Genomic DNA, 20,132 nt, shown 5'->3' with positions numbered 1-20,132 from the left:
TATGAAATGTGACCAGAATTCCACTGGGTTCACCAAACCTCTACTAGCTATCATATCCTTGTTCCTTTTTGCCATTTTGGATTTGGTTAGGGAACATCTTGCTTGCCAATTAAGTTGGAAGTTATATAATTGGTGGTCTGACCATACAGAGTCAGTCCAAGTTGCTTTTATCCAGGAGATCTTTGGGTTAACCAGTTCCTTAGAGGAGAAGGTGGCTAGATCTAACTGGTGGCCTTTTTGGTGGGTCATTTTTGGGGCCTGCACAAAGAAATTTAATGAAGTCAACCTGGTCTGACTGCTCTAGGTGAATATTTAAATCGCCTGCTATTGAATTTGTGAGGCGGAATTTGAAAAGGATGGCCTTGGCTGTGGACCATTTCTTGGGGGGTATGTAAAATAGAGTAATTATTAGACCATCTTCTAACTGATCCGACCCTGGTTTACAGGAAAGGATTTCCAGATCCGCTATGAAATTCGATGCTAAGATGGTGGAGTGGAAGGAGTCTCTTAATATGATTGCAAGTCCTCCCTCTCTTCCCCGATTCTGGGTAGAGATATGATTTTAAACCCTGGCGGAAGACACTTATGTATTATGATGTCATTGTCAGAGACCAGCCAAGTTTCGGTTAACAGGACAAAATCTGGGTTGGTCTCCTCCAGCCAATCTTTGACCAGTTGTGCCTTGTTTCTTATGGAGCGAATATTAAGATAACAGCCGAACATGTTTTGAAGATTTGGAGAGTTGGAAGTGACTGAGTAGTTGAGGTTCCTCAATGTCCGTTGTTTTTTGCCATGGGGGTCTGCTAGTCTGCTAGTAAGGGGGGTACGATCAGGATCTGAAAAGGACCCCTTTCGGAACATTCATATAGGATTCGATTCACTGCCCTGGGGGGTTCTAAGTAGGAAGAGCGAGTCCTTATTAGGATTGGAATGGGAATAGAATGTAGTGCATCAACCCAGCTATTGGACCAAGACCAGTGAAACATTAGGAACAGTATCAAATAATTATTTAAAGACGCCATCGTGCGGCGGGCAATTGGTAGGGTAGGGAATAAAATAATAGACAGTGAATACCAGTGACCGAAAATGGGAATAATTTTCAAAATAGGTAACAATGAGGAACAGTATCAAATGATTGGGAACAATCTCTGATAATAACAATCTCTGATAATAACAATGATTAGGAGCAGAGTCTAATAGGAACAAATGGGGAGCTATATCAAAAGAATAGGGACAATATCGGATGAGGAACAATTCATAGCTCAGGAATATTTGGAGTAGTGCTTGGGAATAGTAGGAGACAATGATTAAATGATTAATAAAAGAAGCCGTCGAGTGATGGGCAGTCAGTAGCAAAAAAGTATATAAACTTTATGTGCATAAATTTATATATACCCTGGGGAATTTTACACTGAAAATGCCTATTACTGTACCTCACACTGTTTTACTGACAGAAATAGTAGATAAAATTACCCCAGTTTTGCATATATAATGATGTTATAATGCCCAATTAGAAGGAAAACAAGTGGGAAGGATGGAGAAATTAGGTCTTACCTGCTAATTTTCTTTCTTATAGTCCATCCAGACTGGCACAAACGGATGGCTTTATGCTCCTCTGCCTGTAGGTGGAGACTGAGAACACACTGAATTCTAACAGTACAAGTGGGCTGAGCTGTCCCTCAAAGACTCAGTCTGCCGAATAGCCAAGCAGGAACAATACAAATATCCCAGCTGGAAGAACAGGAACTCCAAACTAAAATTTTCTTTTTTTTTTAAATGTAAAACACAATTGTTGGAGAAGGATTGGAGCAGACAACCAAAACTGCTTCCACAGTTTTCCAGCTACACCAGAGAAACCAAATGCCGCTGCTCTACAATAACTATTTACACTCCCCAGAAAAAGAAAAGAACACAAGTCACCAGATTGCATTCCCGAAAAAAATAAAAAATAAAAGACTCAGCATCATCAAGCACAAACATTGGGTGGGTTCTGTCTGTAGAGACTAAAAGAAAGAAAATTAGCAGGTAAGACCTAATATCTCCTTCTTTAGCATCCCTCCAGACCAGAACAGATGGATTGTACCAAAGCAGTACCCATCACGAGTGGGACCCCTAAAGGGCCGCCACAAGAACACACTAACCAAAAACAGCGTCCTGATGCACCTGAACATCCACCCGGTAGTGATGCACAAAAAAATACCGCCTGATCCCGAGTGGAATGAGCATTGAGAAAATCTGGAACTGGTTTCTTCTGAAGAAGGTATGCTGAAGCGATAGCTTCCTTGATCCACTGTGCAATCGAAGCCTTAAAGGCCCCTTCCCCCTTACAACTGCCCACTAGGAGAATAAAAAGACAATCCAACCATTGGAACTCCTGAGTCCTTTTCATGTAAGCGACATCCAATTTATGCAACTCCTCTAAAGTACCCTTCCGACTACCCAAAACCAGAAGGGCAGCTGTCTGATTCCCATAAAAGGCAGAAATGACTTTAGGAAGAAAGGAACAGGCTGCAACACCACACAGTCCTTTGAAAGGAACAGGCTGCAGCACCACATATTAAGAACATAAGAATTGCCGCCGGTGGGTCAGACCAGTGGTCCATCGTACCCAGCAGTCCGCTCACGTGGCAGCCCTCTGATCAAAGATCAGTGCCCTGAGCATGTTCGGTTCAGCAGGAACTTGTCTAACTTTGTCTTGAATCCCTGGAGGGTGTTTTCCCCTATGACAGACTCTGGAAGAGCGTTCCCGTTTTCTACCACTCTCTGGGTGAAGAAGAACTTCCTTACGTTTGTACGGAATCTATCCCCTTTCAATTTTAGAGAGTGCCCTTTCGTTCTCCCTACCGTTATCAGTGACTCTACCATCTTTCCCGCTACCGAAGTCAGACTCACCGGTCTGTAGTTTCTTGGATCTCCCCTCGAACCTTTCTTGAAGATCGGCATAACATTCGTCACCTTCCAGTCTTCCGGAATCTTTCCTGGTTTGATTGACAGATTGGCTTTTAGTTGAAGCAGTTCAGCTATGGTCCCTTTCAGTTTCTTGACGACCCTCGGATGGATGCCATCCGGTCCAGGGGATTTATCGCTCTTAAGCCTATCAATCTACCTACACTCCTCCTCTTGTCAGCTTTCCATCTTTGTTTGCAGCACATAGCCTGATGGGTTCCAGTATGCTGTGTAGATCTTCTTCGGTAAATACAGACGCAAAAAATGTGTTCAGTTTGTCGGCGATTGCTTTGTCCTCCTTTAGCACTCCCTTTATTCCATGGTCCTCCAATGGTCCCACTGCTTCCTTCGCGGGCCGTTTCCCCTTAATATATCAAAAGAACGGCTTGAAGTTCTTCGTCTCCTTGGCTATTTGTTCCTCATAGTCTCTTTTGGCCCCTTTTACCGCCTTTTGGCACCTGCGTTGATGTTGTTTGTGCTTGTTCCAGTTTTCGTCCGTTTTTGACCTTTTCCTTCCTTAAACGAATGTCTCTGATCGCTTCCTTCACCTCTACAGTGAGCCTCGCCGGTTCTTTGTTATTTTTCCAAGAAGGGAGCATGAGAAGGAAAAAAACTTGCCACTCTGACACACTTCTTGCTGAAGTAATGGCTACAAGAAAAACTATCTTCAAAGTAAGGTCTTTCAGTGTGCAGGAGCTAAGGGGCTCAAACGGAGGACTAATCAAAACAGAAAGCATCAGATTGAGATCCCAATCCAGAACCAAAGGATGAACCAGAGGCCGAATCAACTTCACCACCCTCAAGAAACAGATCACATCATGAAGAGACCATGCAAAGTACCTCTAAAGGAGGACAAGGCTGCCACCTGAACCCTCAAGGAGGACCAGGCAAGGCCTCACTCCAGGCTATCCTGCAAAAACTCTAAAATGTACAGCAGAGGCTTACACAGGGGAACTACCACCCAAATGGAACAGCAGTCCCTGAAGAGGTGCCAAATATGCACATAAGCTGGAGATCCTAAAAGGGCTTAGGCATTCCCTGTCAAGAGTCAAGCCGTGAGACAAAAGGGACTTGGATTGAACAGGGAATTGGGACCCTGAGTCAGAAGATAGTTTGAGAAAGGCCTGGGCCAATCCGGAGCCACCGGGATCATTCGGCCTGGGTGACGGGCAATGCAAAAAACCCCTCTGTCCACCAGCGGTCACAGAGGAAAGACATACAGAAGACTGTCTGTAACGCAGTCCTGCACCAGAGCATCCAGCCCTTCGGCCTGACAATCTCTAGACCGACTGAAGAACCGCTGAATTTTGGAGTTGAAACGTGTGGCCATGAGATCCACCATCGGCTGAATGACCAAACTATTAGATCGAAGGCTACCATCCTGAGACACCACTCGCCGGGATCCAACACATGACGACTGAGGAATTCTGCCTGGACATTATCCACTCCCACTATATGGGAAGCCAAGATGTCCAGAACGTGAGCCTCTGCCCACTCCATGAGAAGTACTGCCTCCTGCACTACCAGAAAATTCTTGGTTCCCCCCTAACGATTGACCTAAGCCACCACTTTGGCATTATCATAGAGAACCCACACCGCTTTGCCCTCCATCAATGACTGGAAGGCTGTCAATGCCAACCGAATGGCTATGGTCTCTAGAACATTGATTGGTCAGAAGGCTTCCTCCGACGACCAGCTGCCCTGAGCTGAACGACCGAGACACTGGGCTCCCCAGCCGAGGAGACTGGCATCTGTGAGAATCACTGTCCACTGGGGCTGATCCCTACTCATGCCCTAGACCAGATTGTGAGACTGAAGCCACCAGCACAGACAGCGATGAACAAACCGGTGAAGAGGGACCAGAGTGTCCAGCTCGTGAATCTGTGGGGACCACTGCTGAAAAAGAGCATACTGAAGGGGGTGAATGTGAAACCTGAGCCCACCTCCAAGGAAGCCACCATCAACCCCAAGGCCTGAAGAAAGTCCTGCACCTGGGGGCAACAAGAACCCACCAGGAAGCGAATCTGTGACTGCAACTTCTGCATGCTGGCCTCGGGAAGGAAAACCTTCCCCTGACCAGTATTGAACAGAAATCCAAGATACTCTAATCATTGAGATGGAGTCAACCGACTCTTGGAAAGTTGACCACCCAGCCCAATGACTGCAGCAACTCCACAACGTGGGCCGTGACTCGGGAGCTCTCCTGAAAAGACTTTGCATGAATCAACCAGTTGTCCATATAAGGATGAACCAATATGCCCTCCTTGCGCAAGGCTGCCACCACCACCACCATAACCTTGGTGAAAGTAAGAGCAATGGCAGACCATACAGAAGTGTATAGAACTGATAATGATTTCCCAAAATTGCAAAGCAAAGGAATCGCTGATGTGAGTCCTGAATTGGACTATGAAGATAGGCATCCATCAGGTCGAGAGAAGTCAGAAACTCCCTGGACTGAACTTCTAAGGTTACCGACTTTAGGGTCTCTATACAAAAGGAAGGGATCCAGAACGCCTGGTTCACACCCTTTAGATTCAGAATAGGCTGACATGACCCCTCTTTCTTGGGCACCACAAGATAAATGGAGTACTTCTTGGTGTAAATCTCTTGAAGGTGCACTGAGACAACTGCTTTGAGCTTCACCAACCTCTGGAGCATCTGACGAAATGCCCACTTCTTCCAAGTGACTGACATGGGGAAGAAAGAAAAAGATCTGGCAAGGTGCTGTTTGAACTCGAGAGCATACCTGTCTCAAATCACCTCCAGGGACCCACTAATCTATCATGATTTCGGTCCATCCCAGGTAAAACTGCCATAATCGGACTCACACTTGAACCAGAGGAAGGACCTTAACATTGTCATTGGGCAGATCGAGAGGAGGAGGAGAGGGAGGAGTCCCTCCCCGGTGAGCACCCCAAAAGGACTTCATATGCTGAAAGAACCGACTTGTGAGGGAGCACCTGCAAAAGACACACTGCCAGGCCTATACTAGCAACACTCATGAAATCGACCTTGGCCCAGTCCTCTACCAGACTGCCAAGGCCTGTCTTCTGGCAACCGAGGCACCGAGGAATTAACTAAACTCTGCACCAGCTTGTTCAAGTCTTTGCCAAAGAGGAAAGAACATTTAAAGGGAAATTTACTAAGCTTGGATTTGGAGGCAGAGTCCGCCGACTAATCACATAGCCATAAAGTATGTCAAGAAGCCACCCCTAAGACCATAGACTTAGCCGAAGCATTCAACAAATCATGCAAGACATCAGAAAGATATAAAGAGCCAAGCTCAATTTTAGCAACCACCTGATCTACCAGAGACCAGTCATTAGACTCCCTATCCAACACATGCTCAGCCCACCAGAAACAGAATCTGGCTACCAGACCACCACTTATCTATTCCTGGACCACCAGAGCCACCACATCAAACTCTGCTTAAGAGGAGACTCCATCCTCCTGTCCCCGTCATAATAATAATAATTTATTTTCTTGTATACCGCCCAACCAGTAGTTCTGGGCAGTTCACAACAAGAAAGTACTGAGACATTTCAGCACATGGTACAGTTTCATAGAATACACTATCTACGTACAATCTAAAATTATATAATAAAAATAATACAATTGTTAAAAACATTCAAGTACAATATTAAAAATTATTAAAAAATTAAAACATATTATGACAATAAGAATAGAAACAAAAGACCTCATTTAAATATATCAAAATTAATATTCTTATTTGTCAAATAAATAGGTCTTTAATGATTTCCTAAATGTGAAGTAAGAATTAGATTGAACAATCATTGGACTTAGCCAGGAGTTCAAGAGCTGAACAACCCTCCACAGGAACAGTATGCCTCTTAGCAATGGCCGAAACCACTGCATCCACAACCGGTGACCGAAACGAGTCTCTATCAGCCTCAGGAATAGGGGACAAGCGGGACATGGACCATGTCAACCGAAAAGATGTGTCCGAGGTCTTCCACTGAGCATGCATAATAACCCAGAGATCCTGATGCATGGGGAAGGAACGAGAAGCCGTCCAAATCCCTTGAAGAAGAGGATCCACCACACGAGGAACCTCTTTGGAATCATCCTCAAAACGCAACACAGAGGACACCAGGAGAATGAGTTCCTTCAGCTCTTCCCAGTGAAAAATGTGCACCACTGAAGTATCCTCCCCCATATGTGGCTCTGACACCCAGCCACCCGCATCATTGCCCCGCCCCCCCGAGGGTCCTCCAACAAGAGTGGCTGACACTTAGGCAGAGGAGGGGGTGGAGGAAGGGTTGGCATCGTAGAAAAAGACCCCTGGGATGAAGCCGAGACCACCAGGGGTTCAAGGAACTAAAAGCTGCATGGAGGCAGTACTCCTTGTACATAGCACAAAATCCAGGGAAATCTTCCCCAGTGGGATGGAAGCATGCTCAACTGCAGAGGAAGAGGCCTGCTGGACCTGTTCCTGCCTTTCTAATTTAGGCGGAAGCTCAGCTGAAGACTTGGCTAAAATGGTGGAGTTTCCCACTAAAGAAGAAAGGCGCACCAAAAAATGGCTCCCCCGAGGTCAAAATCACTGAAGAGGCCTGAAAAGAACCACCGTAAAAAAGAAAGCCCCGACACAATAGCAAGGGAATCCCCACTATGTGTGACAGTCAGGGAACCTCGGGCTTCCCTGCCAGCAGCAGCTGCAATGGCTGGGGTAGCCCTAGAGCCGTGGGTGATTGGGGAATAGCTGGCCTCCCCACTGCCCATGGCTAACTTACTTTGGTGGCCTCGGCACCCGATGCTAACCCCAATGACCCCTTCATGTAGCTGCAAGCAAAAGGTCACATGCTGGCCATGTTGAGACCTCGGTGGGAGCACACTGAGCACTTCTTAAGCCAAGAATTACTCATTGTGAACAAAAAGGCAGGCTCAAATAAACCGCCGGTTACCTCAAAGGGAGAAAAATTAATGAAAGAAGCGTCCCTTCAGACCAGCACTAGAGAAAATCAATGGCCCTGCCTCAGTTGTTGGTTTTTTTTTTGTTTGTTTTTTTAAATTAAACTTTAATGCTTAAAGGAGTAGACTTCACAGGCTCTCCAAGCTGTAGTCTTGACAAGGCATACAGCTGAAGCACCTCTAAAAATTGGGGAGGTGAGGGAATTGGGGGAGGGACTTGGCTGCCCGAGTGTGACACCCCCGAGGTTTAATGAGACTTTTGCGGGCCCCAAGCTCAGTTCAGACAATAAAAAGGCCAGAAAAAGTCCCTGCCTATCCTCTTCAAAAATACGCAGTCATTCTGAAAGTGGGTTGGGCCTAGGCAGCAACGTAGACAGCACACTCCTGCCGGCCCATACATCGCTGTACCACCAGGCTTAAGGGGCGCTTAAAAAGGTACTGCGGTGTGGGGATAAGGGTGTTTTAAAAGAAACGGCGGGCGATGTTTTAAAAAGGTATCAGGTGGGGAGGTTATCATCTTTGATCCTTAAGATACACCCCCCCTTTTTGGGGGTAGAAAAATTCTGAAGCTTGTTGATGCTATTGTTGTTCCAATGTCTGTTAACCTTTCTGTCCCTTCTTGTGTTATATAAACTTTCAATTAATTTTCATGATAAAAAAAAAAAAGTACATCTTATGGACCAAAAAATATAGTGCATATATAATATAGAATGGAGTACAGAGTTACATGCATAATACAGTACAGGTTACAGTTACATATGTAATAACTAAATTGTACAGATACAAAAGCATGTGTATTAAAATCCATATCTGTAAAAACATATGTATAAATACATAATACAACATAAATTAAACACAAATATATATAAAAAAAACCTTGAACTATTACATCTTCATGGTCTCAAATTAATTATCAAAGAACAAACAAAAATATTTACAGATCAATTATCTAAAACTAAGGATCCCACAGGTCATTTTAAAAATAAGTTTACTAAAAACAAAATAAAAAACAAAAATTAAGATAAATTGAAACACAAAACAGAAAGATCTCCATGGTTTGCCAACTAAAAGCAGACAATCATGTATCAAGAAAAACAATATTTTGTGAACTACACTAAGTAGAGAGGCTGTGTATTCAAAGGAAGACATACAGTATAAAAAAATCTACTCTAAAACAAGGTGCAACAATATTTACATATTAAAAAAAACCCATTAGTGACCAAATGTGCCGATACATTGGGCTACTACAGACACTCCATGGGCCAAAAACGTGCATGGATCGCTGATTTAAAAAACTATTATCACAAAGAAAGGGCTGCCGCGCTCCCTTTAAATATTTAAAGAGGCTAATATTTAAAGGAAGGGAGCCCAATGGAGCAAAACTGAATAAAAAATGCAAATAAAAGGGGTTTGTAGACGCCAAACTTCAGGACGCTCTTACTAGGTCTGAAATCACATACTGAGAAACCAAAAATACGAGCATGCTTAGACCGACATATAAAACTTCACACATAATGAATATGTAAAAAAGAGGATCATGATAAAATAAAGGTGTCTGAAGCAATAATATCACTTGTTTGAGAAAGGAAGGGGCTGAAAAATAAAGCAAAAAAGGTAAATAAGATAATGATGATGATGTTGGAGAGGGACCTGATGCAGCTATGAAAATCTTAGTGATGCTGAAATTGAACTGAGAGGGACATAAGGTTTGCCTAGGGTGTCTAATATCCTTGAACCAGTCCAGTATGAAGGAGAACTTGAAGCATATGGTTGGAGGAAGTGAGCTTGTTTCTAGGTGAAAAAACTTGAGAGTGCAGGATAGAGGGGAACACTTGGTTATGTTGGGGAGAAAAAAGTAAGGGTAAGAGAAATAATGAACAAGTGATTGAGAACACTCAGCAAATCTTCAGGGGATAATAGATCTTGCATAGTTATGAAACAGAATATATTGGGGCTGTGAGGTAAGTCCCCTCCTCTCCTTTTATGTTTTGTCCTCTCCCTTTTCTATTTATCTACCTCTCCTCGTCCAGACTCAGTGTGACTCCTAGGATATGTTTTGGCACAGGTTAAAATATGCTGCATCTGTTCTGTGCTGGCACAGCAAATGAGGGAAACTTGCTTGATGTTGATTATGTTGTACCTATTTTGTGGTAAGGCAGAGAGTAAAAGAAATTTTTACTGTTGTCATGTCTGTTTCTGGTTCCCTTCTGCTGACATTCATGACTTACTGTTTCCTTTCTTCTAGGCTGTTGCCAGAATGGATGCCTGCTCACCCCTCCACATTGTGGTGTCACTGTCGTCAGGTTTACTTGCCAATGAGTTATTGCTATGCCATAAGACTTACAGCTGTTGAAGACAGTCTTATTCATTGTCTCCGACAGGTGAGGAATACTCAGACAAACAAGGAACCAAGGGAATGAGACATCACAGTGGCCTATTGCCTCTAGAGGCCCCAAGTCTCTTATGGTACTGTGGTAAGGGCTGCAAAATCAGGCTCTCTGCTTAAAATTTCTGAGTAGTCCCAAGGAAATCAGCTGTGTTGGGTAGGGAACCACTCTCCTCTGATCAAAACTACCTCTTCCTGCTGTACCTCATGCTTTCTACCAAATTGATCCCCAAAATACCCCAGTCTTTTCCCCAATACAGCACTTCTTATAACCAAACACACCCATACAGCCTCATTAACCTACATTGTGCATGTAACCTCTTTGGTCTGCATACCTTGGCAGCTGCCTAGTATAAGCCCTGGAGCGTTAAAAAAAAAAAGCCTCCCTCCTTCCTTTCCTCTGTGATTGGCTGGCCCAGAACATCCTCTCTGACGTCGGAAAGAAGACTTCCTGTCGGCTTTAACAGCAGCAGGGCGGTAAGAGCAGGGGAAAGGAAGGAGGGAGGCTTTATTTTTTTTTTTTTGCACGGCAGGTAGGGACAGGAAATAATCGCCTGTCCCTGTGTGTGGGGACAACGGGACAGGAGGTCTGAAAACAGTCACCTTAATCTTGCCGGCCCTGTGCGGATCGGCAGAAATTTCCTGCGGACTGACACCGGTCCGCAGATAGTGCATTATATAATATACAAAAGATGTAAATATATTCAGATGTACCACATAGTTGCTGCAGAATTTCTGAACTCTTACCAAATAATTATATAGTAAATGACAACAGATAAAAGACCTGAACAGTCTATCCAGTCTACCAAACAGTCACAGAGAGTGAGAGGGGAATATGGAGGGTATTTGATGATGTAGATGAGAAAGAGGTTTGTAATGCAATTTGTAGCTGTACACCCACATTCCATGTTCGTCATCAGTCATGAGACAGATGGCAGAGAAGGTGTCTCCAGAAATAACAAAGATAGTTAATAAATCATTGAGAGAGGGAGTTTTTCCAAAAGATTATAAGCAATCAACTGTAAGACTGGCTTTGAAACGAAAAGGCCTAGATACTATTGTAATGAAAAATTTTAGACCAATTTCAAATGTACTATTTATAGGTAAAATTTTGGAGAAAATTGTATTGTCTCTTTGTGCAGGAAATTGATTGTTTGGATCGTAACCAATTCGGTTTTCGGAAAGCCCGTAGTGTAGAGCTACTATTGACTTCTCTTTTAGATACTATACGCTTAGGGTTGGATCAATGTAAAATTTTTTCCTTGATATCCTTGGATATATCAGGAGCTTTTGATTCTGTATACCTTCAAAAATTATTGTTAAGATTAAAAGATTTTGGGGCAGCTGACATTGTACTTAAATGGCTTCATTCATACTTGCTAGGTCGTTTTTTTCAAGTAAGAAATGGAAATAAGATTTTGAGTAAATTTCAGGTAAGAAGTGGAGTTCCACAAGGATCAGCGCTTTCAGCGTTATTATTCAACATCTATATGGCCAGTTGGTCAGTTTGGACAGTTGTTTCAGTTTTTAGGGGTCGAATACCGCATATATGTGGATGATAATTATATTTTTCTTCCCTGTGTGTGTATGGGGAGATGGATTAGAAAAGTTATTGAGTAATTATATGAGTGAAATTACTGGATGGATGGAAAGACAGGGTCTAAAATTGAATGTAGAAAAGACTGAGGTAATGTTTGCGGTGAAACCTGATCAGGAAAATTGGCCTAAAACGTTGAAAGTGATGGATGTAGTATTACCGGTGAGGGAGTCTGACAGTCCTGGGAGTAAAACTGGACCCAGGACTTACAATGAGTTGTCAGGTGGTAGAGACAGTGCAAATCTGTTTTGCGCAGATACATTTAGTGTATTGTTTGAAACCAATGTTGTTACCATCTGACTTCCATGCTGTTGTACAAGCAATGATCTTGTCGTGCCTGGACTACTACAATGTCCTGTACCTGGGAATAACCAAGACCAGGTGCAGGGTATTGCAGGTGGTACAGAATGCTGTGGCCAGAATGATAACTGGAACATCAAGATATGAACACATTACTCCATATCTACGACAATTGCATTGGCTGCCAATTGCATTCAGGATTTAATGCAAAGCAATTATGATAAGCCACCAATTTTTATATGGAACGATTCCTGAATTGTTAAAGGGCTTAATGTCAGAGTACCAACCATCTAGATCAGCGGTCTCAAACACACAACCCATGGGCCGCATGTGGCTCTCCAGGTTTTATTTGCGGCCCGCGGTCTGGAGGCTATCATTCTCTTCCTTTTGGAGCAGCAGCCGGCTCGTTCGCTCAAAGCCGCGGGTTGGCGGCTCTTTGCGCTATCCACTCCTGCATCGGAAGCCTCTCTGATGTCACAACATCAGAGAGGCTTCAGACGCAGGTGCGGATCTCGCAAGGAGCCGCCACCTGCGGCTTTGAATGAACGAGCCGGCCAGACATGCTGCTGCTCCAGTGGCGTACCAAGGGGGGGCGGTCCACTGTTCTCTTCCCTGCAGGGCCGACCAACTCTGGCGGCCCGACGTCAATTCTGACGTCGAGAGGACGTTCTGGCTAGCCAATCGCTGCCTGGCTGCCCGGAGCGTCCTTTCCGACGTTAGAATTGACATCGGGCAGCGAGAGTTGGTCGGCCCCGTGCAGAAGAGAAGCAGGGAGATGGGCTGTTCCCGATAGCGGCAGCAGCAGCAGCCTATTCCGCGGCGGCGGTGGCATGGGGTAGGGCAGGAAGGAAGGAAGGAAGAAAGAAAGAAAGAAGGTGGGGTGGGGACAGGGAGCCAGAAAAAAAAGCAAAAAATGGGGCACAGAGGAAGGAAGAAAGAAGGAGGGGGGACAGGGAACCAGAAACAAAGCAAAAAATGGGGCACGGAATCAGAGAAAGACAGACAGAGAAAGAAAGAAAAAGTTGGGGGAGGGAATGAAGTCTGGAGGAGAGGAAGCATACAGGAGGCTGAAAGAAGGGAATAAGTATTGGATGCACAATCAGAAGAATAAAGTGCAACCAAAGACTGATGAAATTACCAAACAAAGGTAGGAAAATGATTTTATTTTCAATTTAGTGATTGAAATGTGCCAGTTTTGAGAAAAAAAAGATATTGAACTTTAAATGTGAGTGCTGCAGAAAAAAATAGAGTACTTGGAGGGCCACAGAAAAAATAGTTAATGTCTTATTAAAGAAATGATAATTTTGCATGAGGTAAAACTCTTTATAGTTTATATATCTTTCCTTTTAACTGTTAAAGGAAAGTTTTATAAACTATAAAGAGTTTTACCTCATGCAAAATTGTCATTTCTTTAATAAGGCATTAACTATTTTTTCTGCGGCCCTCCAAGTACCTACAAATCCAAAATGTGGCCCCGCAAAGGGTTTGAGTTTGAGACCACTGGTCTAGATCTTCGCGCTCGGAAAGTTCATTACTGCTGAAAATCAAGGCTAACCCGAAGTATGTGGAGACAGAGGTCATGATTTTTATATGCGCAGGTATTAAGTTGTGGAATGGCCTGGTTGGTCAAATCCAAAAATGTAGAGATAGGAGCTCATTTAGGAAAATGCTGAAAACACAATTATGTGTAGACGCATTTCTTTGAGAAATTGATCCTATGTGAGAACTGAATCTGTTTGTCTTGTTTTAACCTGGTTTTGAATTATTTTATGATGTAACTATTTGTAAACCGCTTTTGGAATAAAACGGTATATAAATAAAATAAATAAATTGTCTGATATTTCTGGGATATAGACTGTAGAAGTCTACCCAGTACTGTCCTTAGGTTCAACTAATAATAATAATAATACCAGTTTATATACCGCAGGACCGTGAAATTCTGTGCGGTTTATAATGATTAGAAATGTTACAGAGAATGAATAAACAAAGTACAGACTTAGTGATTGATAGTTCTTGCGATTGTTTGTTGAGGACTAAGATTGAATAGGTTGGTTTCCTAAGTATTTCAGGAACAGATGTGTTTTTAGGCGTTTCCTGAATTCTCCATAGGTGGTAGGCACGAGTAATTGTTCAAGGTCTTTACCCCATAATGCTTCTTGATGTGTGAGAAGATGTTGGTGATGACTTTTAAATTTGCAACCTCTAACCGGTGGAGAAAGTTTGGGTGTGAGCTTCGCTTGTGTCTGTTGGTTGTGAAAGAGAAGAGGTCTGTTATGTATTTAGGGGCTAAGCAATAGAGTACCTTGAACAACCAAACTTGAATTTCACATGTGTCTCCATCGGCAGCCAGTGTAAAAGTCGATAGGAAGGTGTCACGTGATCAAACTTCTTGAGTCCACAAAGTATTATGCATGGGTTGAGTGTGGCATGTGGTGTCGAATACTGGGGTTACCGTTGAAACCCACTCCAGCCTATCCAAATCAATCTTGTCATTGCGGGACACAGGCCATAAAAGTCTGTCTGGCATTGTCCTCATGTTCCAAATTATTGGGATTTCTATCATGAAGCCCTCCCTGGCCCATCCTAAAATGAATTGCCATATAAAGGACACAAACTGTGCAAGTCTGCTCAGTACCAGCCTTAGTTATTTACAGCCGGAGTAGAGTCACCATCTAAGCATTGTTCTGTACATCAAACAGTGGTCTGCAACCATTTAAATTTATTGTCTATTTAGAGATTTGTGTTCATTTCTAATTTATTACCGTGTAGTCATCCTAGAACCGTGGTCTTCATTAATTTTAAGTTGGGGCCATTTTGTATCCAAATGCACTGAAGGAAAGCCACCAGATAGATACCTTACCATGAAAGCTCTCAAAACTGCTGGACAGTGTGTGTCAGTGATATCTACTCTACCAGCCTGCTTTCAAACTGTTTTATTGGGCATATCTTCAAGGAGGTGGGCATTTTCAAATATACTCTCTTCATTTATTGAGAAATACTTTGTCCTTCAAGCATGCAGCTCTTCCTCCCATCCGCTTCCCCCTTTCTGTTGTAAGCTTGGTAAAAAGGCAAAGAATAGCAAAAACAAACCAGAATTATGATGAGGTCTGCCTCATTGGTTTCTAGAGGCCATCATAGACCCCCCCAATAGGCCTTAAATTAAAGAACACTGTCCCAGAAGGTCCATGGGCCACTACGAAATTGATCATTCTCTTAATTTTGTGTCACTCCTCTTTTCTTTTCTTTTGCATTCTTATAGTTTGTATCTATGTGTATGAGTTGCACTTTTGCATTTCTCCTCTGTTTGTATATCTTGTATTTTGTGTATTTGCTGTACCCTTCTGTGGTTTTCATATTTCAGTGCATCTCCTGTACATGTGCTGCTCTGTCAAGTATTTTGGTATGTGATATGCTGAACAGCATGTATAAGAAAGTTATATTTTTCTGTTTAGGAGCTGTATGTGCAAGACTATTATACTATTGACTGGTCTTCCCAGAAGAATAATGTTGCTCCTTGTGATATATACACACCCCACAGCTGGCTGCTGACTCTAACATATGGTAAGGAACCATAGTGAGGGTGAAATGCAAGGATGTTCTAAGGTTACCAACTGAATTCAGCTCATAAAATTTATGGACTTGCAGACCTGCTTTTTATGGAGCCATGTATACAGTGGGAGATAACCCAGGATTGCATAGATCTACTAATCAGAAAAAAAAAAAAATAGCCCGTGGGTTGGGTTACAACCTGGAAATGTTTTAGATGACAAGAGTTCGAGGAGTTCACTCTGAAGAAAAGACAGATGATTATAGAGTCAGGACTGAATGATGTCATAGACAAATTAGACACATGCCTGGGGCCCAAAGGTTTAGGCGGAAGGGGTTGTGGCTATTAGATGTGCTCAGAAGGCTAGGCTTGCCAAATCTAGATTTTTTTTCAGATATATAAATTAATTGAATTGATGCCAGAAGGATGGTTAAAATGTCTGGATGTGGGGTTTTTTTTTTTTTTGGGGGGGGGGAGTTGAGCCTTCTAGCTCTCCAATCTTCTCCTCTTTCACTGAAGAGTCTATGATAGGATCTAGCCAATGAGAAGGTGCTCTAGTCACTGGAGATAGCAAGCTAGGAGAGGGTCTTGTGCCTTGGGAGAGACTGAGTTGTATTTAGGGCTTTGGCGAGAGCCAGTGGAAATAGCGAGTGTTTTGGGTAGGGGATTATTAAGTAGGAATAGGAAAATAAGAGAAATAGGGGGATAGTGTGAGGGTTCTGTCGCTGCAGGCTGCAAACGAGCTGAAAACAAGTACCAGAATTTCTAGTGCAATAGGTGAATCATTCTAGACATGTGGGTTATGGCCGTGAGCCATCTGCAGAAGGAATCTACTGCAGATTTTTTTCTGTGTCCCTCCTCTAATTCACTGGATGCTCTACTGCCACCTGTAGTTTTTTCCTTCTGCACACAAGCCTGAAGTAGTGTTTTTGTTCTGCTCTCCCCTTTTTCTTTGATGTTTTTCAACCCTTTTCAGGGGTTTTTTGTGCTCAGAGCTTTCTCTTCAGCTCTGCCTGCATAGAGAGCACATAAGCATTGCCTCTGCCGAGTCAGACCATAGGTCCATCATGCCCAGCAGTCCGCTCCCACGGCGGCCCCCCAGGTCAATGACCTGTAATGATCTATTACTCAAGAGCATTTTGTCTTGTATAGTAACCCTCTAATTGTACCCCTGGATTCCCTTACCCTTCAGGAACTCGTCCAATCCCTTTTTGAAACCCAAAACCGTACTCTGCTCAACTACCCCCTCTGGAAGCGCATTCCAGGTGTCCACCACCCTCTGGGTGAAGAAGAACTTCCTAGCATTTGTTCTGAACCTATCTCCCTTCAATTTTTTTGAGTGCCCTCTAGTTTTTGTTGCCCCCGCCAGTCTGAAGAATCTGTCTCTCTCTACTTTCACTATACCCTTCATGATCTTATAAGTTTCTATAATATCCCCTCTAAGTCTCCGCTTTTCCAGGGAAAAGAGCCCCAGCTTTTCCAGCCTCTCAGCATACGAGAGGTTTTCCATGCCCTTTATCATTTTTGTTGCTCTTCTCTGGACCCTCTCGAGTATCGCCATATCTTTCTTTAGGTACGGCGACCAGTACTGGACGCAGTACTCTAGATGCGGTCGCACCATTGCCCTGTACAGCGGGAGGATAACTTCCTTGGTTCTGGTAGTGATACCTTTTTTGATAATGCCCAACATTCTGTTCGCCTTTTTTGAGGCCGTTGCGCATTGTGCTGCCGGTTTCATTGTTTTATCCACCAAAACCCCCAAGTCCTTTTCTAGGTTGCCTTTTCCCAATGTCATCCCCCCCATCGTGTAGTTGTACATCAGGCTTCCTTTCCCTATGTGCATAACTTTACATTTCTCCACATCTGCCATTTATCTGCCCACTCACTCAGTTTGTCCAGGTCCCTTTGGAGTTCTTTACATTCCTCTACAGATCTAACCTTACCGGAGAGTTTTGTGTCATCCGCAAATTTTATGACTTCACACTTTGTCCCTGTTTCCAAGTCATTAATAAATATATTGAATAGCAGCGGTCCCAGCACTGACCCCTGTGGGACGCCACTTGTGACCTCTTTCCAGTCAGAATAGTGTCCCTTTACTCCTACCCTCTGTTTCCTGTTTGCCAGCCAGTTTTTGATCCATCTGTGTATGTCCCCTTCCACCCCGTGGTTCCACAGTTTCCTCAGAAGGCGCTCATGAGGTACCTTGTCGAAGGCTTTCTGGAAGTCTAGGTATACTATATCTATGGGGTCACCTTTGTCCAAATGTTCGCTTATCCCCTCGAAGAAGTGCAGCAGGTTTGTTTGGCAAGATCTTCCAGTACAGAAACCATGCTGGCTTGTTCTCATCAGCTTATTTTTTCCTATGTGCTCACTGATACTGTTCTTGATCAATGATTCGGCCATCTTCCCCGGAACTGAGGTCAAGCTGACCGGTCTATAATTCCCCGGGTCGCCTCTGGTTCCCTTCTTGAAGATAGGTGTAACATTTGCTATCCTCCAGTCTTCCGATATTACCCCTGTTTTCAGGGATAGGTTACAAATCTGCTGCAGTAACTCCGCTATTTCGTTTCTAAGTTCTTTTAGTATTCTTGGGTGAATTCCGTCCGGGCCTGGCGATTTGTCAGTTTTTAGCCTATCTATCTGTTTGAGTACGTCTTCGAGGCTTACCTCCATGCACAATAATTTTTCCTCTTGGTCCCCCTTGAAGAATTTTTCCGGTTCCAGAACATTGGATGTGTCCTCTTTCGTGAAGACCGACGAGAAGAACGTGTTTAATCTGTCCGCCACTTCCTTTTTCTCCTTTACCACTCCTTTCCTATCCCCCTCATCCAGGGGTCCCACCTCCTCCCTCGCCGGCTGTTTCCCTTTCACATATCGAAAGAAAGGTTTAAAGTTCCGTGCCTCCTTTGCAAGTTTCTCTTCATATTCTCTCTTTGCTGTTCTGACTACGCGGTGACATTCTTTTTGGTGCTTCCTGTGCTCTTTCCAATTTTCCTCAGTTTTATCCTTTTTCCATGTCCTGAAGGATTTTTTCTTATTTCCTACCACCTTCTTAACTTCTTTTGTTAACCATGCTGGGTCTTTTGCTTGATTCTTTCTGCCCCCTTTTCTAAATCTGGGTATATACCGGCTTTGCGCCTCGTTCACCGTGTCCTTAAATAAGGTCCAGGCTTGGTCCACCGTCATTGCCTTTCTGGAGCTGTTCTTGAGTTTTCTCTTTACCATGTGTCTCATGGCATCATAGTTCCCTTTCCTGAAGTTGAACGTTGTTACAGTGGTTCTCCTCCCCTTTGGCATACTTAAGAAGAACATAAGAAGTTGCCTCCGCTGAGTCAGACAATAGGTCCATCCTGCCCAGCGGTCCGCTCCCGCGGCGGCCCATCAGGCCCATCGCCTGAGTAGTGGTCTATACCTATCTATACCCTTCAATCCCTTTTTCTTCTAGGAATCTATCCAAACCTTCTTTGAAACCATTTAATGTTTTGTTGTCTACAACAGCCTCTGGAAGCGCGTTCCATGTATCCACCACCCTCTGAGTGAAAAAGAACTTCCTAGCGTTTGTTCTAAACCTGTCCCCTTTCAATTTCTCCGAGTGCCCCCTTGTACTTGTGGTGCCCCTTAATTTGAAAAATCTGTCCCTGTCTACTTTTTCTATGCCCTTCAGGATCTTGAAGGTTTCTATCATGTCTCCTCTAAGTCTCCGCTTTTCTAGTGAGAAAAGTCCCAACTGCTTCAATCTGTCGGTATATGGGAGATTTTCCATTCCCTTTATCAGTTTAGTTGCTCTTCTCTGTACTCCCTCAAGTACTGCCATGTCCTTCTTGAGGTACGGCGACCAGTACTGGACACAGTACTCCAGATGCGGCCGCACCATTGCACGATACAGCGGCATGATGACTTCCTTCGTCCTGGTCGTAATACCCTTCTTAATGATACCCAACATTCTGTTTGCTTTCTTTGAGGCTGTGGCGCACTGCGCCGATGCCTTCAGTGTTGCGTCTACCATCACTCCCAGGTCTCTCTCCAGGTTACTGACCCCTAGCGGTGTTCCCCCCATTCTGTATGTGAACATCGGGTTCTTTTTCCCCACGTGCATGACCTTGCATTTCCCTATGTTGAAGCTCATTTGCCATTTTTCGACCCACTTTTCCAGCTGCGTTAGATCCTTTTGGAGATCTTCGCAGTCTTCCCTGGTTTGAGCCCTGCTGTATAGTTTGGTGTCATCTGCAAATTTAATGACCTCACACTTGGTTCCCGCCTCTAGGTCGTTTATGTAAATATTGAACAGGAGCGGTCCTAGCACCGACTCCTGTGGAACTCCGCTTGTGACCCCTTTCCAGCCTGAGTAATGGCCCTTTACTCCAACCCTCTGCTTCCTGTTTGCCAGCCAGTTTCTGATCCATTGGTGGACCTCCCCTTGCACC

The 20,132-nt window shown here is 43.9% G+C and overlaps 1 protein-coding gene across 6 annotated transcripts in view; it reads left to right on the top strand.

Moving 5' to 3' along the window:
- The window catches only part of LSS (lanosterol synthase), a 375,740-nt gene that overhangs the window by 149,734 nt on the left and 205,874 nt on the right, over positions 1-20,132 (top strand). For all 6 annotated transcript variants that reach the window (XM_033947192.1, XM_033947191.1, XM_033947187.1 and 3 more), the window contains exons 7-8: positions 10,124-10,259; positions 15,614-15,722. In XM_033947192.1, coding sequence (XP_033803083.1) covers positions 10,124-10,259; positions 15,614-15,722 — 245 coding nt within the window. The remainder of the gene's footprint in view (positions 1-10,123; positions 10,260-15,613; positions 15,723-20,132) is intronic.

Source organism: Geotrypetes seraphini, chromosome 5, assembly GCF_902459505.1.
Source record: "Geotrypetes seraphini chromosome 5, aGeoSer1.1, whole genome shotgun sequence".
Lineage (NCBI taxonomy): Eukaryota > Metazoa > Chordata > Amphibia > Gymnophiona > Dermophiidae > Geotrypetes > Geotrypetes seraphini.
The sequence above is the reverse complement of the archived record's forward strand: the minus strand, read 5'-3'. Positions and strand labels throughout refer to the sequence as shown.